The following is a 26,359-nucleotide window of genomic DNA, read 5'->3' on the forward strand; positions in this document are numbered from 1 at the left end:
ACTAACTTTATCTCCACAGATGCAGTCAAATCTACAACCAACAAAATATGTTGGCCTGGTGGCCGACTTAATGCCCAACATCAAGCTGATGAAATACTCTGGCTTGTTTATGCATGCATTCACGGGTGGTTCGCCGCTGCTGAAAAAGGTCTATTCGTCCATACATTTGGTGTTAGTATTGGCACAATTCGCTTTCATACTTGTCAACATGGCCCTGAATGCCGACGAAGTAAATGAGTTGTCCGGTAATACAATTACCGCACTATTCTTTACGCACTCTGTTACGAAATTTATTTATCTGGCTGTGAATCAAAAGAATTTTTACAGGTGAGTGGGTCACTACTTATGTGTGTTTGTTGTATGTGTATGTTTAATGGGCGGTTATGGGATTGAAAATGAAACCATGATTATTGTTGGCTTTTAATTGCTACTTGTGCAAAATGCGAATAAAGTACAAGGAATAAATTAAATCTGGCCTCTGACAATGTTAAATGGGTCTTTTTCATGATGTGGCTGTGTCTAGGCTGTGCGGGGCCACAGCAAAATGACACAAGAATCAATTAATCGAGTAATTTATTTTTCATTAAAAATTATTCATTGTTTTTGTGCTTGTATCTTTTCAATTCCCTTTTTTCTTCCTTTCCAACCATTAACTTTGGTGGTGCGTGTATGCAGAACATTGAACATTTGGAATCAGGTTAATTCACATCCATTGTTTGCTGAATCTGATGCTCGCTATCATTCAATCGCTTTGGCCAAAATGAGGAAATTATTCTTCTTGGTAATGCTGACGACAGTAGTATCAGCCGTGGGTAAGTTTAAGGAGCCCAGTAACTATGGGGGTGGCTACGGATGAATGTGTAATGCTGTGATTTAAGTGGTAATTAATTAAATTTATCTTTGCACTTTAGCATGGATAACCATAACTTTCTTTGGTGAAAGTGTCAAGTTTGCTTTCGACAAGGAGACCAACTCCTCCATTACGGTGGAGATACCAAGATTGCCCATTAAATCATTCTATCCCTGGGATGCCAGCCAGGGTATGTTCTATATGATATCGTTCGCCTTTCAGGGCTACTACTTGCTTTTCTCCATGGTACACTCGAACTTGTGTGATGTCCTGTTCTGCTCATGGTTGATATTTGCCTGCGAACAACTGCAACATCTGAAGGGCATTATGAAACCTTTAATGGAATTATCAGCCTCCTTAGATACATATCGTCCCAATTCTGCAGCACTCTTTCGTTCGCTGTCTGCCAACTCCAAGTCAGAGTTAATCATTAATGAAGGTAAGCCAAGAGGCAGCTGCCGTACAGAGTGATGACAGTTGATAAATGTACATAAATCAATTTTGTTTTAATTTCGTTTTACAGAGAAAGAACCTCCCAGTGACCTGGATATGACCGGCATCTATAGCACCAAGGCCGATTGGGGTGCACAATTCCGCGCGCCCACAACACTGCAAACGTTTAATGGCGTCAACGGTGGCAATCCGAATGGTTTGACAAAGAAACAGGAAATGATGGTACGCAGCGCAATCAAATATTGGGTGGAGAGGCATAAACATGTTGTCAGGTAAATATTTAAGTCAGCGACCGACCCAACAACAACAACACAATCACATTTATAGCACTAAAATTCGTTTATTGAACCCATGTTTGTTTGTTTGCTTGTCACATATCGGCTTCGTACAGATTTGTTCAAACGTAACGAAAAGGAAAACAAAACAAATCGAGAGTGATGGATGGAAGGAAGGAAACAGTTGTTGTTTAAGGAAATTTAAATTTTAATTACAAACGAACAGTGTGATGTCCTTTAAACATAAAAACGCTCAGAGAAAGATGTTAGTTTTGAACTAATGAACAATTAATTTTGCTTTAACATTATTAAATTCATAGATATTTATTAAAATTAGGCCGTCTGGTATTCCATTCATTTCGGAACAGTATGACTTTTAATTCTCAATATTATAGATACTTTTTATAAGATTGATCCCTCCCATAAGCACCTATGCCGTCCGTTATATTCGTTAAGTCCCTCTGAACGGTTTCCAATGCACCTAGAATTGAAAGGACGCACAGTGACGCAAATTTCCACTCAAATTTACTAAATGTGAATCAACTAAATTGCTAAATATGTACATTAGGGTGGGTCAATTTTTTTCACGAAAAATCGTATAGCAAAACGCATTCTACGGAAAATTCTATAAAATTTTCTCCAAGAAAATAGGTCTAAAATCAAATGCGCATTTCGTCTTTTATCCAATGATATTTATTTTTTTTAATAGTTTTTTTATTGGATAAAAGACGAAATGCGCAATATAGGATTTGATTTTACACCTTTGGCTTCTTGAGGAAACTTTCTTAGAATTTTCCGTAGATTGCGTTTCTGTTGTACGATTTTTTACTTTTTGATCGGCCATACAAATCTACCCAGCCTAATGTACATGTAAACAAGTTACAGGGGGAAAAAATTGGATATTTAACTGATAAACTGCATGATTGAATACAGGATGACCTACAGGGTGCCAAAGTTTACCACTCGGGTATGAAAACAAAACATTAAAAAGAAGAATTACGACTTAAATAACCGAATTTTTGCCAACCAAATTATATTTTGTCTTAATACAAATTGAAGCTGTAAGTTATTAAAGAAATTATTACGATTACAATTTCTTAGGATATTCATATTTCGAGAGGCCGTGCCGAATATTATATACCATTCACCAAATTATACTTCAAAATAAAAATTAAAATATTTTTGGGTCAACAAATTTTTTTTTCCAAAGTTTTTTTAATTTTCTGGAAATTTATTTTTTAAATTTTCTTTTTTTAAATTTTAAAATTTTTGATTTTGACCTATTGTAGGTCCAACTTACTATAGTCTTATATACATACGTCGTTGCAAAGGTGTTTGAAATATCTATCATTAGATAACCATATTGTCCATATTAATGACTTAGTAATCCAGATATAGGACAAAAATCGAAGTTGTCCTGGTTTTTTCCTTATACAATAGTATTAACTTACCTGCCTTTCACTTAAGAGCATTTTGCATATAAGTGCACAAAACTTGTGTTTTGTATATTTATTTACCAAACTCCATATAAATTCGTTAATTTAAGTGCATTGTTCATACCTGCACATTTAAGATAAGTGCATAATACTTTTGGAAGCTATAACTGGTTTTCATGAAAAAAATTTCATTTAGCTAATACAAAATTAAATCAAAACAAAATAAGGAAAATATGATTTTGAAAAAATGAGAAGTTTGCAACTTCTTAATAATTTGAAACGTAGCTAATAACAAATTTGTCGTTATGTTTAGACGGAAAAATCACAAAGCTTCATGTAAATTATTTGTCGCTTTTTTGGGCAGTAAACTTAAATGCACTTACCAGCATCAATGAGCACCTAAGTGTATTAAGGTTAACTGCATTTTTATCTTACCTGCACAAAATATCGTGCAAAGTTGGTTGTGCAAGTAAGTCAAAATTACTGTATCTCTCAGGGTTCGGAATGTTTATTTCAACAGACAGACATGGCTTAATAGACTCCGCTATCTATCTAGCATCCCGAATATATATACTTTATAGGGTCGGAAAATTATATTGTGGAAATTACAAACGGAATGACAAACTTTTCTCAAGAAGGTGAAGGGTATGAAAATGATAATATTCGTGGTTTAAATTTGCTTATACACATTATGATTTAATAAGGTTTTCTTTCGAAACGAAAAATATATAAAATATGTGTATTTTTAAGATTTAACTCGAAGAACCAATTTTAGTAATAGAATTTACTGAATTTTGACCTATTGAAACCACGAGTATTCCAATACCGGTCATATACCATTAAGCGATAGACAACCGAAAATAGTGTACAACTATTTTAAAATGCTGGCAAAATTCTAAGAATACCACTCATTCATTTGGTATTATTAAGTATTAAAAATTTAACGGGATTCCCGGGAATAAAAATATTTTTTTATTATATCCCGGGAATGAAAAATGTGAGCCAAAGTGTGAGCAACACCAAAATTCTTTAAAGAAGTCTTAGAAAGAAATCCCATGGTCACAACAGAAATTCAAAAGGAAATGGTAGAATTCATGTTCAACTTAGAACAAAATTTTCTCATCGACTGTGCATAATGGACACTCGATTAATTACCTTGAAAATTACCAAGTTTAGGCCGATTAACTTGGGTCCATGTCCTATCAGATCCTTTGCATGACCGTGTGAATGTTGATACCGAAGAGCAAAAATTGATTGCCTAATGTCGGAGTGTTTGTCCGCAAGAGAGAAGCATAAAGACAGAAGAATTGTTCAATCGTCTCTCATTATCCCCGTCAGGACACCTTCTGCTGAAGAAGTATTCAATCTGAGCTGAGGCCACAGCCGCCGACTTCGATATCGAGCACGTAATCAAAGTAGACTAATAGATCTTAGCAGGCACATAAAGTTTTCATGAAAACATGAAAGCGAAACAGCAACCAAATAGTATTGCAGACAAGATCTTGAACGTATCAACTGTCATAGGTGAAATGCCCCTGATCGATAAAGACAATCGTGTGTCAAAACTGGTATTGTTAGGTGTGCAATAGTCAATATTCATAGAGATATTACAATAGATACACACCCGAAAATGGTCACATGGTAGGTGTTACCAGTCTTCCAAAATCATAGCAGCAAACGAAGCACGCAGAATAAAATACATCAGTGCAAAAGTCCGCAGAATCTCTTTGAATGTCCCTTATTTACCAAGTGTGCCATCCACTAAAGCAGTGAATAATACTTGGTATGGGCTTGATCACCATTTTAAAAGTAGTAATCCTTCCCTTCTGTATTCATATATGGCAAAAGGTGCATTTAATGTCCTTGTTCTTGGATTTTTAGAATCCAGAATGATGATTCAGATACTGTTAGAAAGCCGATTAATTTCGACTGGTTTTCACACAGTCCTTCCAGAACCGCTATGATCGACTGCGGTGTTAAATTGTTAAAGGCCACCTCAAAGTCCAAAAATGCCAACAAGCCGATTAATTTTGTACTGGTTTTCACACAATCCTTCCAGAACCGTTATGATCGACTCCGGTGTCAAATTGTTAAAGGTCACTTCAAAGTCCAAAAAGGCCAACAATCCATACTTTTTGTTCTCTGCAGTTTGTAGTGCAGTCTCAATGGATTTGCCTTTCATGAAGACGTGTTGTGAAGCAAAAATTCCGGCCTGAACTATCGACGATCACAGATACTAGTCGATTATCCTACAAGAGGTAATATGAACCTAAAGAACTTCCCCTAGGAAGGAAGACAACAGTACACCAGGTTCAGGACTACGGTATGATGGATGGGTATATTCGGCTTCTCTAGCAAATCTACGAGGGTGAAATCAGATCCGCTGAAGTTCAACTGGTATGATGTTGTTCTGACTCTGTGATTTATACGGGTCAAAGCTCTACAGATATGTAGTGTTATCTGTCTGTCCATATTTATGGGAACTCGCCCACCGTAGAGTATGACCTGAGTAACTAAAACTCAAAAATAATAGTTCTTTAAGGAAAATATAGTTGAAGTGCCAAATATGCATATTTATGTTTAGTTTTTATATTTATTCATGTTCTTCTGCATAATCAGTATCAACATTATAATATTGGCGGATGTTAAAAGATTAGTTTGTTCCATGTTCAGAATTACAGCCTGACAGTCAGACTTATTTTCAATATTTTAAAGATCTGCTGTGAAAATAATTAATTTCTTAGGGATGATTACTTGAAGATAGATTATTCAGGTTCCCGAGAAATTATACTATATTTTTGCTATTAGTGTGACGGATGATGAAGTATTAAAGGCAACAAACAGGACAGTTTTGTGTTGTCTACCTCGTGCAACAGAGTAAATGTTTCTGTAACTACCAGCGTGTGTTTGTCATACTCATCACAGTTTATATACTATTTATGAACAAATGAGTTGGTTTGGTCTTTACTAGCTTTAGGTCCTTCCATCGGTATGTCCGTCCGGCTGTCAGTTCTCTATTTATCTATCCTTCTTTTTATTTGGTTTTACTTTGTTGCTTTGTTTATTTGTGGCAAAGTAGTTAAAGCAAAAAAATATACATAGATAGAGAATAAAGTCAATAAGCATTTTCCATATCTTACATACATATCAGAGCTGTAAATGAATCACTCATTTTTGAATTAATTCGCGAATCATTCACACAAAAAAATGAATTGAATGAAATTTGAGTCAATTCAAATGAATTTGGTAAAAATGAATTGCAATTCGTTTCTAATTCAAATGAATTGAATTGATTTTGAATTAATTCAAATGAATTTGGTAAAAATGAATTGCAATTCGTTTCCAATTCAAATGAATTGAATTGATTTTGAATTAATTCAATTCATTTACAATTCATTTGAATTGAATTGATTTTGAATTAATTCAAATGAATTAGAAAAAAACTTAGCAATTCATTTCCAAATGCATTCTAATTAAATCTAATTAGCCTTATTTATGAAACTCAATTGTGTTTTGAACTACATACATTGTTATTTTTCCTGATTTTTGATTATTTTTGGAAGATAGTTTTATTTTTTTGAAATAAATATAATATAAACATTAGCAAAAAGTTTGTCGTTGGGTGGTCGTGGGTCACAAAATTTCAAAAATTATTAATTGCTTCTTGAATATTAAATATGTTTTGTCGTTCAGCGTATTTCAAAATAAAAATCAGTTCTTCTTGAAGAAATAAACTCCAAACACCATGTTTTCATTGATCAGGCGCGTATATATGTCAAGGCTTTTCAATTTTTGTACTGGATATTTTCATTTTGGTAGGAGAAATCTTTCATTCCCCCTAGAGATCTGCTCTTGAATTTGATTGATTGCAACTCATTTTCGAGTCATTCATTTGAATTGCTAATTCTTTTTTCTAATTCATTTGAATTAATTCAAAATGAATTCAATTCAAATGAATTGTAAATGAATTGCAACTCATTTTTACAAATTCATTTGAATTAGAAATGAATTGAAATTCATTTCTGCTTAATTCGTTTGAATTGATTCAAATTTCATTCAATTCATTTTTTCAATTCAATGAATTAATTCAAAATTTAGCTAATTCATAATGAATTAAAATCAAAAAAGAATGATTCATTTACAGCTCTGATACATATACTCTTAGTCCTGGCCGTCCATCATCGTTCATCATGCTTGCATTGATGAGCTTGTTTAGCAATCCAATGTTTGTTAGAGTGTATGTATGTATAGTAAGTCTGTCTGATTGTTTGGTTTCCGTTTCCATATTTGTTTAATGTATATGTGTGTATGAATATGTAGTATGTATTTTACATGGTATATAAAGTAAATATTTTAATTACTTATAGCAACAATGATAAATATACAATTTAGTCTCATTGGTTTTTCATTGATTTATCTGTATGTGAATTATCTTTATTTATTTATTTTCATTAGCACAACATTCGGCGATGATTTTCCGGATAAATGGGATTTTATTAACACAATATTTTTCTGAGCTGTTGCTCTAAGAGGATTTTGTTTTATAAATATATACAATATTAGATCAAATAAATGAAATTAATATTTAATGAAAGCTTAATAGGAAGAAAAGATTTAATCAATGAAATCTGTTAATAAATATTTTTGTTCATAAAGAGCTGTTAAGCCAATTAAGATTGAAATTTTAAACTAAAAAGTAGTACCACTTGGTTCATGAGACCCTATTTATGATCATATTAGCTAACCCATGCTATAGCTCCCTATTCCTGATTCTTACTTCAAACAGAGGCATATTAGCAAATTTTTATATCGATAAGTTAAAATATTCAAAAAGTAACAAGACAAGTTGCCAATTTTATTTCTGTTCCATTCTAGGGAAATGTTTTGAGACACAGATATGTCCGAAATGATTCAAATATAAGGAAAAGTATATATGTTTTAAGAAAGCACCATAAATAGTTTTTACCCATCTAAGAGTTCTATTTTCAAAAAAGTACCAAACACGTGTTTGGTAATCTTTTGAAAATAGAAATCTCTTTTTTGTAAATTAGATAAAGATGCATTTCATAATATTTCTTCTTAGTGGATCTAAGTGAGGAGAAAGGAACCTACAGTCCAAATAAATGTACATTTTTGCGACTTCCCTGCTGGTTACAGTCGATAATTGTGCGGGTAATATCATCATGCCTTTTGCTTAGCTTATGGCTTTTCCACTTTGGCTTGCAGCACCGGATTTCCTCAATGACGGGTTCTTGATTTCGTTAGAGATTGTATTTAGCCAAAAAACGCGGATGATTTTTCGCAAACATCGCAATAAATGCTTTTAGCTCCCTTCTCGATGCGTTCCAATTATAGGATCACTAAATTAATGGTCGTGTTGAATATTCTAATTTTTGTACTGAAATATGTGTTTATCTCCTAATATTTTTAAAGGAACTGAGGGTACACTGTAAACCGACATTTGCCCGATTTTAGTTGGCTTGGTGATGTTAATCAGAATTATTTTGTGTTGAACATATTTATGGACAGTCCGACAACTGCGAAGAACTTCTTTACATTTTCCACCATTCCGGATAAGCGTTTGTTTGCTAAAATTGCACTGTAAATTCCAAGATAGTTTTGGGATACTCGTCACATTATAGCATCAATCACAATGTTGAAGAGTTGCGATAGCACGCATCACTCAACTGCTGTCCATGCCGTATGCAATAGGTGGCTCTATCATACAGTGTTTCAATTGTCAGATCCCAATACCTTGCCACAAGCCGAAGTTCCGGACAGTTGAGTGGATTTGCCTCCCGTGGTACAAAATTTACATTATTGTTTGAATACTACTCAAGGGCCTTTTTTCAAATCGGGCCAGATATATGAAGGATATTTTGTAAACACTTCGTAATATATACATATTTCTGTGTCTATCATACCTACGATCTTGGACTTTCTGCACTTTATACGATTTCAAACCAGCTTTGGCTCTGCGCACAAAACTTTACGAGCTGTTTATAATAGTAGTGTTCGGTGCTCTTCGAAAGAGTTGCTCGACTTATTTTGCATTACCAATATAATATATAACATATTATGTTGAAGCTTTTTTCTTTCTAATCCAGGTTTTCTTTCAATATACAAGTCTTCCTTATACTGTTTAATGGCTTTTGAAATCGTGTGACGTCGAACCTTTAGATCTTTTGCTACTTTTTTAGGTAGTCCATATTGGATTATTTTGTTTGAATTATTTTTTCACGTGCTTTTTATCGCTGTCCATTTTGAATTAAATAACAGTTGAAAATTAATGATTTAGAAAATAATAACTGACATATTTTTAAAAGCTAACGTGATTAATCAATAATAATTTGTTGGATCAAAAATAATTTTTCGATGGAATAGTGTTTATAAGTTTATTCTGACTTATTTTATATATGGTGTCCATCGCTTTCTCAAAGTCTATGAAACACATATAGACAGCTCACTTATTCCTGAGTTAACGTAAGATTTAGTCTGATAATCGATATTTTTTATGAGCGCGAGTATCTTATTAACCATGATGAATATTCTTGCATCTCCGATAGATTTCACTTCTATGACAGAATTGTGATGGTCCCTTTGCACAGTGGGGCAGAAACGAAATTTTTTGGAAATAAATCTGGCATTTCTAAACGGCTGGTCCGATCGGGATAAAATTTAAATTGGGCGTAGCCAAGGAGTATTCGAGTTTAAAATTTATTAAAATCGGCTCTACAAATGCTCCAGGGGCAGCGCTACGGGGGCTCAAAGTAGGGTACCTTCGACATGTAAAGTATTTAACAAAAAAATAGCACGTGTTATTTTTTTGTTTCCCATCCGATTTCAAAGAATTTTATATTTGTGTATAGCTCTAGGCTAGGTCTTGAAAAAACATGCTTGCATGTGCTACTTATTTCTCTTAAAATTTCCTAGTTATAGGACTTTTAAAATTTTGCCATACCTTGGTCCGCTTTTTTAAAAATATAAGGCGCACTTTTGGACCAAATGGACTCGATAGTTAGACAACTAAATTACCAATAACATACAAAAGATTTCAGAGCAATATCAATTACGAATCCAAAAATAAACGATTTTCAATTTAAAATTTCAAAAAATAGTATATTTTTGCTGTTTTTTGGACAAAAAGGTGACTTAACTCTTTTTATTAAAAACAACTTTCTTTAAGAACATATGGATCACTTAGCGCCAAATTATCGTAAGCGACATTTTCTAAATATTTTTTTTATTGCAGAAATTAAAATTTTATGGACCGACTGATGTTTTAGTGTTCTCAGAATATCAAAATTGATAATAACTTCAAAAATATAGGGGGTAGGATTTTATCGTAAGTCAATATTTACATTTTACAGTAAACGAATTTTATCGTAAGCGACACACAGTGGTATATAAAAAAAGTGAGAAATAAATCTGTAACTTCTATATGATTAGTCCGGTTTGAATGAAATTTCACATGCGCAAAGAGGAAGTGTATTCAAGTTTAAATTTTTAATAAGGGCCACATGGGACAACCAGGGGCGCGGACAGGGGTCCCCAAAGTAGCTCACTTCGGGTATGTTAAATTTTTAAAACGATCGCATTTCTTCGTTTGTGTTCTGATTTCTAAAAAATTACACATGTAGACTCTCCTCGTCAATCAATACAAAAAACCTCGTCGTAAATATCAATTATTTATTATAGCTTAGGAGATATTCGCATTTGAAAATTAAATTTTAACATTTTTACCCACTCTACTCCTGTTGTTTGATAATAACGGATCCAAATATTTCCAGATTTTCATTAATTTTCCTTTGTTGGACTATCAAGAAATGTAAATGTCAAATAAAAAAAATTGTTTAAAAATACTGGCCTAGTTTGAATTTAATTTTTAAATATTTTTTTTTAATTATTTAAAAATTTTCTAAGAAGATGTTTAAGGAATTTATACTTTTTGATCAAATATTTCCAATGAAAAAAATTTGAAAATGTTTGATACCGAGAGGACCAGGTCCACACAAAAAACGCCTATTTTTTATGTAAAATTCAAATTTAGGGCAAAAATTCTCAAATCGATATCAAAATATAATAACCCATTTTAGATGGCCCAATATGTTCTTAATTATTTTATAAATAATTATAGACAAAAAACTAAAAAAAATCTCATTTTTGGGATTTTCAAAACTTTTTTAGGAATTGCGGGATTCACGATAACAAATTTAGAAATTGGTTTTAATTTTCCATTTTCAATACAAAAATCTATATAACTGTAAAATTTCATAAAATAATATTCATAAAAAAATATTTAATTTCAATTTTAAAATTTTGTATCTTTGTTGTTTTTTGTCATATTCTTCAAAAAAGTATTCCATGCATTTTTCAATTTCAAAAGCTAAAAACACTTTTGAAAAAAAATTAATTAAAGAAATTTAAAAAAAAAAATTTTGAAAAAACTTTTTTAAAAAACAATTTGGAAAAAAAAATTTTGATTTTGTTTAAATAAAAATATATAAAAAAAAATATTTTTAAGTATAATTTGGTGAAGGGTATATAAGATTCGGCACAGCCGAATATAGCTCTCTCGTTATGCGCTCTTCACTTAAGAGCGCATAACGATTTTTTAAGAAAGGATTGTCGTTCATCTTTTGCTTCTTTAATGAACTTTCCACCATTTGAGGGCTTAAATTACTTTTATTTATACCTTCTCGCCTACAACTTTTGGTGTGTACTATTATTGCTATTTAAGGAAAATGGTTTCCTTATGTTTTTCCTTCGAAACGTTTTTCTATTGTGACCATTTCTTGGTGAAAACGTTCGCCATGTTCGTCGCTGAACTGCCCCAGATTATCTGGAAATTTCAATTTTAAAATTTTGTATCTTTGTTGTTTTTTGTCATATTTTTCAAAAAAGTATTCCATACATTTTTCAATTTCAAAAACTAAAAACATTTTTGAAAAATAGAAAAAATCCCCTATCCACTGATATATAACATGTCTATCTTATGTTTTTTACGTGGCAATTTAATTAAGGAAAACTTAATATCTCGCAGAGAATTTACACTGCTATTTTCATTCATATTCAAAAATTTAGAGACTTAAGGAATTTGTGTGAAACAGAAGTAATCCCTCAAAGATATTATCAGGAGCATATTAATATGAAAAGTGATGATAAAATTGAGGACACGCTTGCAGAAAGCTACAAAGATGCAGATAGACACTGAAATTTGATAAATGTATTTTAACTTTTCTAATGTATCTACTTACTACATGTAACTATTTTTAACTTAATAATTTATATTTTTTTGAATTCATTTATATTTAATTTAAATAAATTGAAAACATAAATACATATATCCCAATAAGCATTTTTACTGGAATTCAAGTTGAAAGCAAGTGTAATTCAAGCCTTGAATTATAGTCAAGCAATTGAAATACAGTTGTATTACACTTTACTTCAATAGCATTCTCCAGTAAAAAGGAAACATAAATTCAAGCCATATGTTTTTTGTTTGAAAAATAAATAAATTTTAAATATTTTTCATGTCTAAAGTTTGCATTCAAGTCAAATTCCAACAAAATGTTCAAGTGCTTGAATTTTTGGGGCTTTGGTGCTTACTGGGATATAGAATTAAACTTATTATCGCTTTAAATCAAAAGTTTAAAGACAAGTTTTTTCCATAAAAGTAGCCTAATATAAAAAAATATATCGTAAACGCCATAATTAATGCACAATGTGAACAAACTATAATTTTTTTGCTGCCAATAAATAGCTTGAACGAAATTATAATATATCTCATCAAAACATTTTTAATTCTATATATAAATTTCAAAATAATCAAAAAAAACCTTCTCCTGTAAAATTTGTGTTTTGTCGCTTACGATATTTTGGCGCAGTTTTATGTTTTTCTATAAGGTTTCTTTACGGAGAACATTTTGGTATAAAAAACATGTCCTATTTTTGGAAAATGTTGGCCCTACGCCCTTTGGAAATTGACCTATTTTTTATCAAAATTTCAACTTTGGCCCACATGTTCTAAAATCCCAAAGCTGGAATTTAGTCTTTGCTAATTTCAGTTAGACATATTTTATGAAATATGGTGAGATTCGGTTCACGTTTTCTCCTAAGGTCTTGTTAAAAGGAATAGCCTGTTTTGTAATCTCCTAAATAATTCTCTTTCAATGCTCTCCAATTACTACCAAAAATAATACTTACGTTATTCCCGTTCACCACAAAATGTATAATTTATTATCCAACAATAACGATTTGATTTTCTATCTCTAAAGTTTCCAAGAAAAAAATTTCCAAACTAAATTTACTCAACAAAATATCTGCAAACAAAAGATTAAAGAACATAAATTTGTATTGCTTTAGGTAACTTTCAATACTTATACTAAGGACTCGAACCATTAGACATATATACATACATAGATTGGAAACTCTCCTGTCAAAAACCTAACTCAGTTGTCTAAAACATAAATGATGAGAATGTTTTAGGAAAAAAATTATGTGAAAACAAAAATAACACTAAAATAAGTAAGTGTGATTATTTTGAGTAATTTATTGTATGAGTTTTTTTATACATAGTTTCCTTTCTATGTGTATTTCTCTATGACTCGTACATTAATGTGAATTTGTTTGTTTATTTCGTAGTATTTTTTTTAAGAAGTCTAAAACACAATTACTAGAAAAAATGTCAAACTAAAAGCAAATATTGATTTATGTAAAAGGAATCTAAATGAATTGTATTCAATATTTCAATATTTGTCAAATATATTTATAGTTTAACACACATACACACACTTACCTAAATACATAAACAAACACAGACACATAAATACAATTTTGTAAACCTTAATAAAATTTGCTTTTAACAAGGACTAAACAAACTTTATATGTATTTGTAAGTGTATTTAACATGTACATTGTACAAGTATTTAAAGTACAAACACATACCTATATTTTAGGATAAAAATAACATGATTTTTGTTTTTCACTCATACTTTCTCCCTCTAATATCAACGATTTTCTATTTATACATATATGTATTTTCCTGTGCATTTGCAGATTAGTTGCTGCCATCGGTGATACATATGGCGCCGCATTACTTTTACACATGTTGACATCAACCATTAAGTTGACACTGTTGGCATATCAGGCAACCAAAATAACGGGTGTCAATGTTTATGCTTTCACCGTTATTGGTTATTTGGGTTATGCATTGGCCCAAGTATTTCACTTTTGTATTTTTGGCAACCGTTTAATTGAAGAGGTAAGTCGATTTTAAATACACATATATGCAAAAGCACTTATTTGCACTTTGTCAGTTGTTAAGGTATAATTTAATATATTTTAATACAGCTTAAATTATTGTTCAACACTGCATGTCGTAGCTTGGTGGTAGTTTTAATATAATAAGTAACTCAGAAATGCATGTTAGCAAAAGAATAATAATAAATGAATAAATATGTTCAAAAGCGACTTGGTGTTAGATTGATGGGATCAGTTTTCTTAATGGACCCAAGTGAGCTGCTTGAAGAGTGGCTACCCATGGAACCTAGATTGAGTAGTCTTATCTGGCTTGTACCAATACAAGCCAGATAAGACTTCAATTCTGTATGTCCAGGTCTAGTCTTCTGAGTGCTAATTATGTTAATTTTTAAATTTTGTGAAGAGCTTGACATTTTCCATGGTGAGGGTATTCCATCCTGGATAGGAATTTCGTTCCCGATAATGCCATGATTGCCTCAAGATTTTTGCAATTGGAGTAAGAATTTATTTCATTCCTACATTGCCCAGTGGGGCAGAATCGAATTTTTTTTGGTAATAAATCTGGCATTTCTAAATGGCTGTTGCGATTGGAATAAAATTTGACGTGGCCATAGCCAAGGAGCATTCGAGTTTAAGTTATTAAAATGGGCCCTACATACGCTTTGGGGGCTCAAATTAGGGTACCTGCGATCACAATCGCTTGACTATCCATAAAAATACGAGTTATAGTTTTAATCAATCCTCTTCAACCATTTAATACCCTCAGTAATCTCCATTATCGTAGCCTGGAAAATAGTATTGCAATCTGAAAGACGAAAGTATTTAGTTCATTCCCGTTCAATCACTTATTTATGAAACATCTGTTATAAATAGCTTGAAAACATACTATCGAGGCATATATTAGAATTGGTAGTAGTACACTCGTTTATAGTAAGTTAGACCAATCGATCTTCTGTATAAAGCTCATATTCTATCAGCATTTTCCATACATCGAGTAATACTCCTAAGTATTTGGAAAAGTTTGGATGCTTACATCTGATCCATATGACGACATCATCTATTATAAAAGATATCTACACCAAAATAATTATTAAAATGCAAGCATTTTCGAAGATCTTGAATTATGCCAAAAATTATATTAACAGACAGTTTAACTATAAGTTAAACAGACTTCGTGTTAATGGGAGTAAGTTGTAATGATTTTGAAATGTATGGCCGTTTTCCTATCTGTGTGTTCACGATTACTTGATCGGATTTTTCCAATAGTTGTTGATTAAATCTTGCGATATCTGGTTTATTATCTGGTCTATGCATGATCGGTTGGGAAAGAATCCGAGTTATTCTTTTTGTTTTTGGTGTTATATTGCGGCTACAATTCTTCCCAACTTCATGCATAATTTACTACTTTTCCTGAATAGGTGTTTTAAAATGATCGAAGGTGTTTGCAGATGTCTTTTATAACGCCCATATTGATTCCAGGCTTGCTTTTTCAATTGTATTATTATGCTCATTTTTTACTCCAAAGCACAGTGTGGTAGATCGCAAATCTAACTGGACAAAATTAATAAATCACGTTGGGTTCACTTCTCACTTATGAATCATATAAAAAATGAGTTCAAATATATAAACGATTATAAAAAACCAACCAAGAATGCGCAAGATGTTTTTGATTTACCTTGAAGTGAACACTTGTAAGATTAACCCAAATATAGTTTTACAGCGGAACTATGCGGAATAAACAGCTTTAACTCTACTTGAAAATAGGAAATATTTTATTTTTTCCAATTTCTGATCTTCTCAAAAAAAATTGTTTTTTTTAATAGTTACAATGGAAATAATTAAATGAAAATTGTTGCATATTTCCTTGAAATAGAGCTTAATAATATACAAAAATTATGACAATAAAATCACCGTAGCCTTTTTAATCATAAACCAAAGTCACACAAAAAATACACTTCTCTTTGAAATCTTAATGTACCTGTTGACAACAACTGGCTTTAAAGCTTAGTTTTTCCTAATCGGAGCTAAAAACCAAAAAAAAACAAAACATGAATTACAGTTCCCTATTGTATTGAGAAGCTCATTAAATGATGAGAGGGAATGTTGCCAGACATTTATTTTTTAATTTTGTCCAGCTAGATTTGTGATTTACCACAGTGTGCAAAGGCAAGAAGAAGGTGTTTATTCTACTAAAAAAAGTTTCGATAAGTTCGGGGCGCCGTTAAAGTGATTTCACATATCTCATGTATCTTCTAAAAAGTGATCGGTAGCTAAAACTGTACTCGTTTATCATAGAGAGAGAAGAAAATTTGACCCAGTAGGCTTTAATTTAGTGACAGGAATGCTATCTTTGCAGGCAGTAATGGATAAGGGTATCAGCTTTAAACTAATTTCATTTGTATAATAATACATAATATAATTTATTGTCTTGATCACTTTTTTCTCGTTACTCATCTTGGGAGCATTTGGCTTCCACAAGGCATCTCCAACACGTAGATTGCATTGCCCTAGTTATTGGAGTATCGTGCGTGTCCATGTACGATGTTGCCATTAAAACTAGTCTATTGTTATTTTGTATCAGTTTCGTTAAACGGTTGTTGTTCCTGCTAAGAAGATGATTGGTTTGATGTAGCTGGTCCAAGGATACAGGTACGATGTTGCCATAAGATCCAGTCTATTTTTATTTTTGCCTTGTGTCAGTTTCGTTAATCGGTTGCTGTTCCAACTAAGTAGATTATTGGTATGTTGTAGCTGGTCTATGATAATGCGGCTACCATCTGTCGTTACTTAGAAACAACGCCCTCTGAAATTCATTGATTCCTACCTTTTTCCAGGGGGAGACGGGTTGCCTGACCTTTACCATGATGTTATCCTCTTTACCAGGGGGATTGTTTAGAGGGGGATTAATTTTTAAAAACTCGAAAACCATGATGAATATTGTTCGTCCTCTGCCATGGATCGAACCTGGGGTGCTCGGTTTTGTAGGCAAGCTCTTTAACAACTACACCATGCTGATCATTTACTACTCAGCATTAGGAAAACTGCTCACATCTACCCAAGAAACTATGATGCGTTTCCTATCATAATTCATACATTTGTTCCAGCTGCTACAAACTACTATAGTTTTTCTTGTTTAGTCTGCAAATCCAGTCTTCATTCCAATTTTATTTGTATGTATTAACTTGAACACCTGATTAAATGAAAATGAAAATAAACATAGAAAATACAATATTTTTTGACCTGTAATATTTAGATATACAAATGTTCGAATAACTAAAAACATAATAAATTTACAGCGAACCAAATTGTTCATGACTTTAAAGTGTAAATCATGTTGTTTAGTTTTGCGTTTTCTAGTGCAATAAGGAAATTAAAAAGTAGAAAAAATAAAACAAGACTCATGCAAGCTAAAAAACACTTTGAAGAACTTCCGTTTGAAGCACAACAAAAATAGATTTTTCGCCTTTTTCACTGTCTACACATTTCAAAGCCTTTTGTGTGCTCACAGACAACAATGACCATGAAAAAATGGAGGGGGGCAAGTACAAATGCACGAAAAAAAGTATCAGCACATTCACTCAGCGGAAATTCGAAAGCCGGAAATGCACTAAAGTGCTTTTGTTGTGTGTCATGCGAGGAGAAAGTTTATGAGTGTTAGTAAGGCTGCATGCATGCATATATGTATTGTATTTAATATGTTTGTATGTTAGTTATTTATAGTAATGTTATTTTAGTGAGTGTGTGTTTGTTTATTGTAAATTATATATTTTTATTATCAAATTTAAAGTTTATACAACTTTTATTTTATTTTATCGTTTAATATTTAATATTTCTCTATTTGTTGTTTCTTTTTCCATTCTCGTTTGCCAGAGTTCATCCGTTATGGAGGCTGCATACTCTTGTCACTGGTATGATGGTTCTGAAGAGGCCAAAACTTTTGTACAAATCGTTTGTCAACAATGCCAGAAAGCAATGTCCATTTCGGGTGCAAAATTCTTTACAGTCTCATTGGATTTATTTGCTTCGGTATGTTGTTTATCTTATTTTTTTAAACGATTTTTCTTTGCTGTTTTAGTTTACAAAGAAAAATTACAGGACATGTGGACAAATAACAAATATGTACAGAGAAAAACAAACAAACCTACACAAATCCTGACATTTCCACACATATCCACAGAAAATATATGCGTTCCTATGTGTGTGTATGTGTATTAGGGTGGCCGTAATTTTTTGTATAGAGGTGGAGAAGTTTGAATTAAAATAAAACAGAGAAAAACGCTTTTAATATCCATCATATTGGCTTTATTAATTAGGTAATTTTACGATTTATGGCGTAACGTAGAGGTCCAATTTTTACACACCCTTCGCAGTAAATGAGGCTGTATTTCGGCAATAACGCTTCGAATAACAAGTCGATTTCATTAAATTGCTCTGTATTTCGTGTGATCAAAAAGGTTCTATCTATTATGAACTGCTGAAATCTGGCAAGACCTTCATATGGAAACTATACAGAATGCAACCTAATCGTTTGAAGCAAGAATATGCCGAAAAACACTCAGAATATGCGGCCAGCATGAAACCGTAATATGTCATCATGACAACACTCAGCCACATCTTGCAATACCTCTTAAAAACTATTTAGAAAGAAGTGGTTGGGAAGTTTTGCTTAACCGGCTTGTAGACCAGATCGTGCCCCGTCCGACTACTATTTCTTTCGATCGATGCAGAACGCTCTCTTTGGTATACGCTTCACTTTGTAACAGAATATCCGACATTGAATTGATTCGTTCTTTCCTCAAAAGATGAGCAGTTCTTTTGGCGTAGAATCTATATGTTGACAGAAACATGGGAAAAGGTTATTGCTAACAATGGCCAATACTTAATAAATTTTATATTGTACAAATGTTTTAAAATAAAAGCTAGATATGAAAAATCCCGCATTTTCAAGTCATACACCCAATATTTTTAATAATTTTTAAAGTAGAGTTCTAACTTTCTTGGACAAGTTTCACCCAAGATTTAAGCGACATTTAAAATTTCAAAATCATAAATAAGCAACCCAAGGAAACAATCTGAATTTAAATATTAGAAAATAGGCTATCAAATGTATTTTTAAACAAGTAAGAGAGCTATATTCGGCTGTGCCGAATCTTATATACCCTTCGCCAAATTATACTACAAAATAAAAATTTTAAATATTTTCAGGTAAACAAAATTTATTGTTTTTTTCATTTTTTGGAAAAAAAAAATATTTTTGAATTGTTTTTCAAAATTTTTTTTTTTTAATTTTAATTTTTTTTTTGTTTTTTAAATTTTTTTTTTAATATTTAGCGAAAAAAAATTTTTGGTGAAAAAAAATTCGGGTTAAAAAATATTTTTTTCCGATTTTGACCCATCTTACTATGGTCTTATATACAGTGGTGGCCAGCTATTTAAGACAAATACTTGAATTTTTTTCATCAACTGAATTTTAAGGGTGATAGAGCAAAAACAAAAGCACCTAAGGGTATGAAATTTATTACTAATATTTCTGGTTTCTCAAAAATGTTTGGAAAAATCGGTACAACATATATTTGGAAATACGTTGACTCACCTCATCCAGCGAACATCCGCTGTTAATAACATGATATCACCGAAACTAATGGAACTAAAAATATGAAATTTGGTCCGAATATTTTATAATAAAAATATAATGATATAAATTTTAGAAAATATGTTTATTTAAAAAAAATAAAAATTTGGTCAAGTTGTAGAAAAATCTTTCTCTTAATTACCTGTCCACCACTGTACGTCGCACAGTGGCGCCCGTAGAATAAGTGAGGTTGCAAAAATCAAAATTTCATGTGCCCCTAAAAAATATTGAATAAACCTCTTTTACAGTAAATTGTCCAACGATTTCAAAAATGCTACTCTTATTACAATCAGATTTTTGGTTCAGAAGATATAGACCTTCAGAGTTGACTGATTTTCAGTTTTCAAAAAAACAGACAATTTTTAGGTAATTTGGTCCGCTTTCAGATACAACATATCGAATATGTAACTGATCGTCATTATTTTAGAATCTTTTGATAGATATATTTATTAAGAAAAGAATAAATAAAAATTGTACTGTTTGCTTTATTTAGCAACTATCCATTTTTTCAATATTTCTCAACTTTGAAGGAAAATAAAAAAGAACCATCAATTTCTATATGTGCCATATTTTCAAAATAAGTTCTTTGATTATTTCTTTACCTAATGCAAAAATTTCCATCTGCCCGTTTTTGCCCCATTTTTTGCTAGATGTAAAATTCAAAAAAGACATGGATTCAAAAATGACATATGACCGTGAAAAACCAACCAAAAAATGTTTTTTAATGATTTCTGGAATAATTTTAAATCATAAAAGCCTTTAAAAAGAATCTATAAAATTTAAAAAAATATTTAATTTTACTTCCCATAAAATTGATTTTTCCACAAATTTCAATTTTGCTAACCCATAAGTAGGCACCTTGAAGGCGTAGAACCATTTCATATGCTGATCAATTTTCTAACATATGCCTTTTAAATTTTTTGATTTTCTCATTTGGGTCAAAAGTTATGATTTTTGCAACGAAAAAACTCAAATGGCGCCACTGTGCTTCGTTGCTTCGGTTTTTGAAATATCTTTCATTATATATCCATATTGACTATACTAATGAGGTTGTCCTAGTTTTTTCCTTATATCTCAGCCATTTGTGGACCGATTTTCTCTATTTTAAATAGCATCACTCAAATATGGCAACTCTGCAGTTCAGATCTCTACACCCGATGCGTTTGAAAAAAATGGTGTTTACCAATCGGATTTTGCAATTACGAGACATAGTGAATACCATAGGCATTTCACATGGCTCAGTGGTTTCTATTTTGAATGATCACTTGGGTATGAGAAAGCTTTCCGCAAGATTGCTGCCGCATTTGCTCACATTCGGGTGCACACAAGTTTACACACACGTGCAGTTTCCATGAATTAGGCTACAAAATGCTCCCTCTTCCTCCCTATTTTTCCGGATTTAGCCCCGAGTGACTATTTCTTGTTTCCAAACCTGAAGAAATGTCTCGGCGTAAAGAGATTTGTCTCCAACGAGAAATGATGATCTCGACAAATCCTATTTTTTTGAGGGAATACAAATATTGGAGAAACGTTGGACCAAGTGCATAGAGCTCAAAGAAGACTATGTTGAAAAATAAAATATTTTTTTACCAAAAAGACACGGGCTTTTAAAAAAAAAATTATCCGTCTTTGCTAAAAATTCCATCGGAAAGTAATTTTATTCTAATATAAGAGCCACCCTAACACACAAATAACGCATGTGAATGCATATTGATTCATACCTGTGTGTTCTACTTCACCCAGGACCATTTAAAAAAAAAACAGTGACTTTCAAAGCAAATATTGGCAATGAACTAATATTGGTATCACATCGCTTCTAACAGACTACATACATAAGTACATATGTATGTATGTACTTCGATTTGTCCTTTTTGAATAATATTATTCCGAATTTTTATGAAAGGCTCAGCTTGAATGTAACAGTTTGGCATGTTTGTGACACATACATTTTTATTGTCACACGAATGCTAAATGTACAAAAAAAAACGGTAGACACTAAAGGGATCATATTTTGTAAGAGTCTTTTATTTCAGTTTTTTTTTAGCAAAAAGTACAAAATGATAGGCTGTAAAGTGAATGTCCTCAAATTGTATTTATGGTATTCACTGTGTGCTGCCATTTGAAATTGGAATGGTGTTGTATTTCAGTTCGCTAGAGATGAAATAATAAGTAGTAAAAATGCGGGGGTTTCACCCTGTACTTTCGAAGCTGCAGCTAAATACTTGGTTTTATTTTAAAACTCTATGATATGTATAATTAACAGACCGAACTATAAACCAGTGATATTTTGGAAAACTTCAGCAAAATATGGATTGGATATCAGTTGCGATCGAGAAATCATGTTGAATTAATATTAATATTGCAGCAAATACAGTAGAATCGGGTATCATTTACGAATGATATTCTAAAAGCTAAAGCAGAATACAATTCGGAAAACAAGAACGATCGATTAAAAACAATCAGTTTAATATTGCACAGTATTTTAAAAACTTCGTCAAAATAGTGGCAATATGGCTTCGAGAGAACATAATTGGTGTAGTTACAGTACCACAGTACCAAAACCAGCTAGTCGCTGTTCGCACAATTCATCTATCTACTTACATATTTATGGAGGATTTCATATCAAGTGAACCAACTTTAGAAATGGTTGTCTTCCGATCGGGATGAAAATTGCACCAAGATTAGTTCTATTGGATAGTAATTCAGAAGCAATTTTTCAACAAGATCGGTCAAGGACAGAGTTAGTGGTGGTCAAAATTGTACAATTTGACCAAACAGGTGTATTTTCTCATCAATGTAACTTACTACCTATTGTTCTCAACAAAACTTGTCCCAATTAGTTTAAAAACAAAAATTAAAAAAAAATTCAAAATCAAAAACTTTTTTAAATTTTTTTTCGAAAGACTGAGGAAATAGCTATCTAAACTATTTGGGACAAATTTTACTAAGAACAATAGGTAATACGTTACATGGATAAGAAAAAACACCTGTTTGGCCAAAATGTAAAATTTTGACCCGATCTAACTCAGAGAGTTCTTTACCGATTTTGTTGAAAAATTGTGTGTGAATTACTATCCAATAGGAAAGACATCGATTTCTAAAGTTGACATGAAACCCCCAATATATAAAAATGAATGTATATCAGTTTTATTGTTTGTGATTTTTAAGAGCCTAAACCACTGGACCGATCCTCTCCAAATTTGTATTGTATGTTCCCCTATATCTGGAAGGATACTCTTTATTTTGAAATATATTGTTATGGAATATCTGCTGAACTATAATTGTGATAACCGAAAAGCTTTGCGGAATTTACTTCGGTACCATTGAGCGCTTCTTGGCTGAAATTGAGCGGAATTAGATAAATGGGCATGGCATCACCCAAACTAAGTAAATAGTTATTTTCTAATATCTGCAGAACTATTATTGTGATAGACTACAAACTTTATTCGAATCCATTTAATATCAGTGCATGAAAATTAACCAAAAATGGGATGGAGCGGAACAGGGGTTGTGGACCCTCCCATACTGCGTAAATAGTTATTTTCTAATATCTGAAGTCGTGGAAGTCTTAACATTTTGCCCGAATATCTCACTTATTATTGTTCACAGTTTAGTATTGTTGTGGTGGTATTGTATTAGTGGGCCACTAAGGTGCCACTCCAATGTAAATCTTTAGGTTACTAAGAGACACTAAAGTGACTATTGGCTTCATGCTATGTTACATAGGATATCAGTATACTTAAACAAAAATAAAAAATAAACTGTATGAGAATTATATCAACACAATTTGTATAAAACCAGTTTGTACGAATTACTCACAAAACGTTTAAAGTGACTACAAACCAGATTACATAGAGACTCTTAAGTGTCAATTGTCTTCACGCTAGATTACTTGGGATGTATAAAGTAACCAATTGTCTTCTCTCTGCACTACAAAATGCACACACGTGGGGTCAGCCAAGTGACGAGACATTTGTGACAATTACTGTCTTTAAGGGATACATTGACTACTTGCTTAACTGCTGGGTTATTTTAGTCACTACTTGGCATAGATGGGGGTAGTGCACTAATTTTGCAGTTTGCACTAATACTTAGTGATAGTGCAAAATTAGTGCAATTATTTTGTTCATATTTAGTGCTGAGTTCAAAATTAGCAGCCTCACTAAACATTAGTGATAGTGAGTTAAAAAAATGTGCACTCAAAATGAAATTAGTTGATTTAAAAAAATGCAATCATCAGTTTATTTCAACTTTTTTGTATGCACTAATTTGAGTGCAACTTCAAATTGTGCACTAAATTTTTAAGTTCAAAATAGTTTAAGTTTATTTCTGTGCACTAATTTAAAACTTAAGACTAATATTTCATTAAAAATAACAAAAAATATTTAAAATTTTTATTTTTCGAATTTGGATTCAACAATTTCATGACTACTCATTTTTGAAAATTTAGTGATAGTATGTTTAATGCAGCTTTTATTTGATTGCAGGTTAAAATTTTGCACTAATTATTTGTAGTGCAGATTTTTGCACTAAATCTTCGTTTAGTGATAGTTAAAAAATTATCACTATCACTATTTTTTTAGTGCTAGTTAAGAAATAAGCATTATCACTAAAGCTGATAAAAAATAGTGCAAACTAAATTTTTTTGCAATTTTAGTGAGTGATAGTGCAATGTTGATTTCAATCAACATTTATTACACTACCCCCAACTATGCTACTTGGAAGCAGTCCTATTACCGATATTAAAGTACCTGCTCATTCAACTCTCTGCTGATGAGAGGGAGTGGTACTATACAGCTATCAAATATCTTATCTTTTAAATTAATCTATTATTTACTAATTTTGGCTACCTTTTATCCTTTCTAAACCCAATGTACTTGTGCCAAAAGTAGAAATTTGTTTTTTTCCAACAAAAAAAAAACTTTTCTTCGAATATTTTTTGAAAACAAAAACTTTGGAAAATAATTCATTCTTGTAACAACATTAACTTGGTAAATTCTATGTTTTATCAAAATATATATAAACACACACACTAATATATACACGAAAAGATAAAATACTACTTAGAAATTTAGTTATTTACGAGTATTTTCTTGTACTATTTTCAGGTTCTTGGTGCAGTTGTCACATACTTCATGGTGTTGGTGCAGCTCAAGTAAAATCATCAAATATTCTTAATGCAAAACAAGCAGCAGCAACAACAGTTACAACAATTGTTGTTGTATCTTTTGCATTGGCAACATTCTAAGATAAGAAACAGCAATACCAGCAACAACAACTATAACACTCTGCTAAATATTAAAATAAAACAAGGACATCATCGTCATCATCATCAACAACTGCAACAACAACAACAACTTATTTTAAACTTATTTATAAAGACAACAAATAATTCACCTACATTTAGATACATAACATGTATGTATCTATGTATTTGTGAATGAGTATCTGTGAGCTTTGTAATACAGCAACTAGATACTTACTAACTTAATACCTACCACTTTATATATAGGGCAAACCACATTTTCATCTACGTTGAGAGTTGGATGCCTGGCTGCTGGCTGTTTGGTTAGTTGGTTCTTTGGCTGCCCTTAAAGGCAACAATTGATGAAGTAAATCTGGGAATTTGATAAATGGATCCAACTTAGAATTTCATGTAGTAACAGCATCAACTGAAGTTTATTTGTGTGTTTACGTTTATTGTCTAAGGGCGTTGCACAGTGGGGAAACTAACAAAAAAGTGAAACAAATCTGTAACTTCTAAACGTATATTAAAATTTTAATAAACATTTCTAATGGCTATAGAGGAGGTGTGTTTGTGTTTATGATTTGCATTTGAAATTTACACACCAAGGAGGAGTGTTGGCGGAGCCTCAAAGACCCATTTGGGGGTATGATTTATATCTACTTGAAACTAATTTCTGTGGAATTTTTATACCCTACACCACCATAGTGGGGAGGGTATTATGCGTGTGTGCAGATGTTTGTAACGCCCAAAAATATTAGTCTAATACCCACCTTAAAGTATACCGATCGACTTAGAATCACTTTCTGAGTCGATTAAACGATGTCCGTCCGTCTGGTTGGCTGGCTGGCTGTCCATGTAAACCTTGTGCGCAGAGTACTGGTCGTAATTTTGAAGATATTGCAATCAAATTTGGTACATATTATTTTTTCGGCCCAAGGACAAAGCCTATTGAAACTGGCACCTAGACCCCATACAAATGTCCTTCCGAAATTGGACTTTATCGGTCATAAATGTTTAATTTATAAATGTATCTCCACAAATTGCGCTCCAAATAAGTTTTATATATACAAAATTCATGTCACCAAATTTTGTTACGATCGGTCCATAATTAGTCATACCTCCCATATAGACCCGCTTCCGAAAATCACTTTAGCGTGCATAAATCGCTTAAAAATGTTGGTATACACACAAAATTCAACATAA

The 26,359-nt window shown here is 31.9% G+C and overlaps 1 protein-coding gene across 1 annotated transcript; it reads left to right on the top strand.

Annotated features, from left to right (window-relative positions):
• The first annotated feature begins 19 nt into the window (after positions 1–19).
• Positions 20–25,067, top strand: Orco (odorant receptor co-receptor). Its single transcript, XM_065511838.1, has 7 exons — positions 20–327; positions 676–812; positions 912–1,289; positions 1,374–1,575; positions 14,073–14,277; positions 18,147–18,302; positions 25,017–25,067. Exons 1-7 carry the CDS (start codon positions 20–22, stop codon positions 25,065–25,067), a joined length of 1,437 nt encoding a protein of 478 aa, XP_065367910.1.
• The last annotated feature ends 1,292 nt before the right edge of the window (positions 25,068–26,359 follow it).

Source organism: Calliphora vicina, chromosome 1 (genome assembly GCF_958450345.1).
Source record: "Calliphora vicina chromosome 1, idCalVici1.1, whole genome shotgun sequence".
NCBI lineage: Eukaryota > Metazoa > Arthropoda > Insecta > Diptera > Calliphoridae > Calliphora > Calliphora vicina.